General features: G+C 31.9%; 1 protein-coding gene across 2 annotated transcripts; it reads right to left on the bottom strand.

Moving 5' to 3' along the window:
* Positions 1-913: 913 nt before the first annotated feature.
* Positions 914-5,734, bottom strand: LOC144837985 (26S proteasome non-ATPase regulatory subunit 4-like). Of its 2 annotated transcripts, none has more exons than XM_078693313.1 (11): positions 5,624-5,734; positions 4,974-5,114; positions 4,632-4,743; positions 4,359-4,445; positions 4,136-4,204; positions 3,923-3,984; positions 3,492-3,660; positions 3,274-3,394; positions 2,966-3,133; positions 2,502-2,572; positions 914-1,368 (listed from the first exon to the last, which is right to left on the bottom strand). In XM_078693313.1, exons 1-11 carry the CDS (start codon positions 5,647-5,649, stop codon positions 1,189-1,191), a joined length of 1,206 nt encoding a protein of 401 aa, XP_078549439.1. In that variant the 5' UTR covers positions 5,650-5,734; the 3' UTR covers positions 914-1,188. The 2 variants fall into 2 exon arrangements, with proteins under 2 accessions (XP_078549439.1, XP_078549440.1); XM_078693314.1 differs by having other exon boundaries at positions 1,311-1,386.
* Between the last annotated feature and the right edge of the window lie 17 nt (positions 5,735-5,751).

Here is a 5,751-nt window from a genome sequence, read left to right as displayed (position 1 = left end):
ACACTTTCCATGAGTCTTCTTTTTTTTCTCTCATATCATTAATTGTGGATAAATGTCTCTTTAATATTTTATTTCTTTATTCAAATTTCTGCCAAGTACAAAACAATCGGAAGTATAAGACCTAACAGGTGTTAAACAACTAATGGTAGCAGTAGTGTAATGGCTATGAGCACTCATTGGCTAAACCCCAGGCAGGGCCTAGAGGAAGAAAGCTTGCTTAAAAATACATTGAAAAAGGCTAAAAACGGCAGCAGCCTCCAGCATTGGAAGGCTACTTAGAGTCCTTAAACCAGGGGCTTTGGGTCTCTGCGTTACGTCTATGCTAGTTGATCAACCTACCAAGACGCAACAAATAAAAATACAAATTACGTTCTACAACATCTAAAAGAAACTGCAACATTTTGAAAATGTACTATTTCAGCAGGATAATATCAAGACTAATCAGAAACAAACTGAATCACTGTTCTTTTAACAGAAATAAACATAATGTTTTTAAAACCAGTCGTATTCCGAGAGCAACTGTGCATTTCAAAGCCTGAAAACTGCAATATCATAATATAGAAAGCAATATTGATAATGTTAGTAACTACTTCGTTACTTCGCAAGTACATTCAGAGCAGAGCAAACATCTAACCAATTGAAAGAAATATTATGATTTGTTTTTGACCCGAAATTCATGTTGTAATAATAATTTATAATAGCGCACATATCCTCTAAGTGCTCAAGGCGCTAGCAACCACATACTGTAGCTGATTTAGTAACCAATTTCTTTTATTTATCCATTCATTCTAAAGCCTCCGAAAAGAGGTGTGATTTTAATGTTTCTTTAAAGAATTAATTGTATGGAGATACCTAATCCGTTCAGGAACAGTATTTCAAAGATGCGGAGCAACAACTGAAAAAACTCGATCTCTTTTGATTCCTCTAGTTATGTTTACTTTTCACATACAATAAAACAATCAACAAATTTGTTTTCATTTTACTTTAATAACATTCATGTTGTCAACTGAATCACAGTGAAAATAACACACAGCTTTTCCTGTTCGATTAGATTACAGTCCAAGGTGGCCCAGTGTACACTATATAACTAACAGAATACTTATATAACTATGCTATTTTTTGATAGGGTACATTATTTGAAAAGCATAATATTGTGCTAAACATGGAAAAAAAAGAAATAGAAAGGTTTCATTGTCCGTCTTTTTTATCTTCTTTTGTTTCTTTTGATTCGTCCTGTTGCGTGAGGGATCCCATTGCATTCCTAATGGCATCACTGGATGGATCAACACCTGGAAGATTTTGTAGGACTCGTTGAAGGAATGCGGGATCTGACATGACCTCAGCAAGGTCTTCAGCATCAGCGTCCATCTGTGAACATTATAACAACTATTAATTTCAACTCAATAACATTTATTTACATAATGATGATGACACAATATTATAAGAAATGTAGATAAAAGAAAGAAATTGGTCGGAAGTAAAAAGTATGTAAATTTGAATGCACTTCATATGTTAAAATAATAAATGTATTTAAATATTACTATTTAAAGATGTATTGTCCCTTTGACTAATTCCAAAAAAATAAAAAATAACAGATTTCGAAAAAAGGTGGGTCATTTTGAAGTATCACAATAGTTATTAACTATTACCAAAAATTTGTCGAAAAAAAAAATCATTTAACTGAAATACAGACGTTTTTTTGTTAAAAAAATAACTCTGACTTCCAGTCAAAGTTTTCGATCAAAACATACCCCATAATGAAACGCGCTTGTTTGGCTACTCTGTATGCATAATCATAAAACTTCCTCACGATCTGTGTGAAAATACCTTCTCAACCGTGACGAGTTGTAAACAATCCTAATTAGCATCATGCATAATGCATACTCGTGGTTTGAAATCTTTGTTTACTTTCGCTCGCGACGATTTTCCAGACGAAATGTAATCAAACTAATTTACCTGTTAATTACGTAAACTTGTTGCTTTTGGCTCGAATTATCGACTTAAAGTGAATAACTTTAATATTACTTTGATATGGCCAATTTAAATTTATAATATTTTGACCTTCATTTTTTTGTGTTTCAAGTTTCAACATCGTAAATCATAGTATTAAAATAAACTTCCCATTATAATTCCATCAAAACAAACTTAACTCTGTCTAAACTATCTATTTTGACAAAAAACAAATGTGATGTGCCCAAATATGGTAGTTATATACCCAAATATGGTGTCCATATATTTTTTTGTCACAAAGTTTGATAGTGTAGACGGAGCTTTAATGCGCCGATAGAGAGTAGCAAAAGAGGTGTGATAACTTTTGTCACCAATAATTTAATGAACTAGATGGATATGGATAGAAAACAGCTTTACTGATACTTGGTTGGTAGAGGGATCATTTCTAATTTAATTCCACATAAAGTTTGATAGTGTAGACAGAGCTTTAGATGCTTATTTACACTATTCATTATTTCATGCGTACATACGTGCACTAATAATTTACTTACAGGTGTTGGATTAGATGAATCGGTATCCATTGGTGTTTCTTTTGACTCTGTTGATTCCAGATCAGCTAATTCTGTTGATAAACCAGAACAATTACTATTTTATTTATTTTTTCTCTCTTGAAAGTGATGGCACTAAACAAAAATTAATTTAAGAACACAATGAAAAGCATAATACTAAAATATTCTGCGACAGAAAAATGAGTAATGTATATATATATCCCTATCAAAACATATATTTCCCATCTTTCATTTCATGGGAAAGTGCCCCCTTAATAGGGGTGTCCCCTGAATGGCTGTAGTATAGGGACATATATTTCCCCTCTTTTACTTTATCGGGAAAGTGCCCCCCTAATAGGGGTGTCCCAAAGGACTGTGGTAGGTAACAAATGCTCAGATTCGTAGCAATTTAAATGCAAAAATATATATTGTGACTACTCCTACTAACCACAGTCATATAAACTTACCAAGAGAACTTGCTTGTAGTGACATTTGCATAGCATATGCAATTTGTTCCTCTTCTGTCATTGCTCCCAAGTCCGGCATTGGTGAGATATCAGTATCAGCTGTGTCCGCACTAACTGGCTGATCTCTTGACATTGCTAAAGCTTGTTCTAACAGTGCATCTTCTGAATCTAAAATTAACACAATAAAGTCATAAACAATTTTAATCTTATAGAAATATGGTAGTGATATGACATCATCAAGTCCATATATACACATTTTTTTGTCACATAAAGTTTGATAGTGTAGACAGAGCTTATGGCTCACTAACCTGCTTCTACTTGCACTGCACTAGTAGGTGCATTTGTCACCATAGCTGTCTCTTCTATACTAGGTTGCAGGTTCTCTACATCATGACGTTGTCTCTGCTCTTCCATTGAAATTCTCAAAGCCTGTTATTAAAAAGATTGATTCATTATTGAATTTGATAGTGTGGACAGAGCTTTACACAATGATAACAAATGTGAATTATATTGAATTGCAACATACCATAGCCAGCTCAGGGTCAGATGCAGGATCAAAACCAAACTCAAATTCACCGCCGGAACCTCCAGGCATAGACGGCATAGCACCAGATCCATCTTCACCCATAACAATAGGAGATTGTCTCAACGCTTCAGACAGCAACGTGCCAGGGGGGATTGTTACAAGGTTCGACCTGAAATGTATTTATTGGAAATTTAATTTCTTGCGAATAATATTTATTCCTCATACAATAAATAAAATATTGGTTAAGATTTCATTTCTTTGATATTAGAATATAAACAACAATAACAAGTCAGGAAAAAGAGGAGCAACACAGACCACTATACCTCATTGAGTCACTAATTCCTAGTTTTACGAAATTATTGGTATATAACGTTATTTTTGTTTTGATAGAATTTAATATAAGTAGTAATTTATCTTGAAATAACACTTACCCTGTACCTTCTTTTCCATTAATTGTATTTACAAAAGAAGTCAGCTTCTCAGTATTGACATTCTAAAAAAAAACAAGAACAGATTAATAATGAAACTGATGAAAAAACTACCAACTGTACTAGGTACAGTATGCTTAATGCAAAAATCAACTTTAACAACATTTTAATTCACATTTTATATAGATGATTTTTTTTATCAATTTTTATACTCACATCTTCACCAAAGTTGATAATATCAACATTTACTTTTTCCTTCTTCAATTTCTTTGCTAATTTCAGGAGCTACAGAAAATGTCAATAAGCATCATTTAAACATTATGCATTTGCTTTTTCATTTAATATTTTGTGAAGGAAATATTTTAAATGTTTAGTAGCTCCTAATATAATAATGAATACTATTTCTGAAATAATATGAATGAATAAAAAATAATTTTACCTCTTTTTCCTCCGACTCTAGAGGGCTTCCTACGAACACAATAATCCTCATTCGGTGGTTTTTACTTTGTCTGTGTTTTAGCGCAAGCTATAAAAAATTAATATTTTGTATAAAACATTTTATTTTATTGTGGTTTAAAGGAACAGTTTTACACGATAAAAATTAATTTACTTATTTATAATTCATTTTTAATTGATACAGTCCGAGAGAGGCATTAGTTTACGCATCAGTGATTTCATACATTGTGAGGGCACTGTTTGGTTTATTACTTACATGAGCAACTCGAACTCCTGTTAAGAAAGTCATCTTTCCAGATGGTCGCATTTGATGTAGAGTAGCCAGGATTCGACCTACATCAGTTGTCAAAGTTACCAACACTTTCACACTGCAAATAAAAACAGTTTTTAAATTAGATTTTACAAAACTAATTAATAAATTCATCCACTTGTTTAATTACCAAAAATAAAAGAAAGCAAAAATTATTATTATATATATATTATTATCTTTTATATATTATTATTAAATGGCAATATGTTTATGCCTTGTCTACTTTTACAATGAAAGCCATATCACAATGGGATGTATGCCAAAGAATAATAAATAAGGTACACATACTTTGCCATTGTTATCAATCCTACATTATTTTCTGGATTAGATCGTGTTTTTGATGAGCAGACGAGGTTAACAGCATCTTGCTGGGCTTGTATTCTAGTTGGAACAAAATCACCATTTCTCATGTATTCACTGGTGTCAACACTGCAAAGATGATATGATAAAATAATAGAAAAATTATAATATAATTAATATAATAATAGCTGGCCTGCTTTAAACTAAAAAATGAAAATATTAATAATTAACAATAATATTTTAATAAATATAACAATATTTTGTTGTTGTTCATATTTTAAAAAATACGTTTATTCTAACCTACACAATCAGACATAATTGAGTCTTTTATTTCTGGCTAAGTCCATTGATGAACATAATACTCTAATAAGCCTATCTAAGCCCGATATCAACAAGGACAATGTGGGCAAAACATCGGTACCGGCGGCCTCTAAAAAACCAAGACTACCTCGCTAGTAGGCCGGCCTAGCCTTCAATTTTGCAGAGTCACTTACTTACGACTGTTAGTTCTATGACTATTCAATAAAAATGAAACGTAATTTTTTGACTGAAGATATATAAATAAACAAAAAGTCTTGCTAAACAATAATATATTGCAATTAAGTTAATTACATAGAAATAAATGCATTTAATCTTACCAGACTATTGTACTTTCGAGAACCATTTTGTCTTTAATTTTTGTTAATAGACTATTGTACACAGTCGTTACAAAGCATAGATATGGTAAAAGGGAGGCTGGTTTCAAGACTAGTAGTAAGTACTGGGT

The sequence above is a fragment of the Antedon bifida genome, chromosome 3, assembly GCF_963402885.1.
Source record: "Antedon bifida chromosome 3, ecAntBifi1.1, whole genome shotgun sequence".
Lineage (NCBI taxonomy): Eukaryota > Metazoa > Echinodermata > Crinoidea > Comatulida > Antedonidae > Antedon > Antedon bifida.
This window is presented reverse-complemented; position numbering and strand designations above follow the sequence as displayed.

Bases quoted from the DNA above. Each gene is read 5' to 3' on its own strand.
- LOC144837985 (XM_078693313.1), bottom strand. From the start codon at position 5,649: ATGGTTCTCGAAAGTACAATAGTCTG. The intron at 4,446-4,631 runs GTAAGTAATAAA...AATTTTTTATAG, and splicing joins CAGGAGTTCGAGTTGCTCAT to CTTGCGCTAAAACACAGACA. The intron at 3,134-3,273 runs GTTAGTGAGCCA...TGTTAATTTTAG, and splicing joins TGCAGTGCAAGTAGAAGCAG to ATTCAGAAGATGCACTGTTA.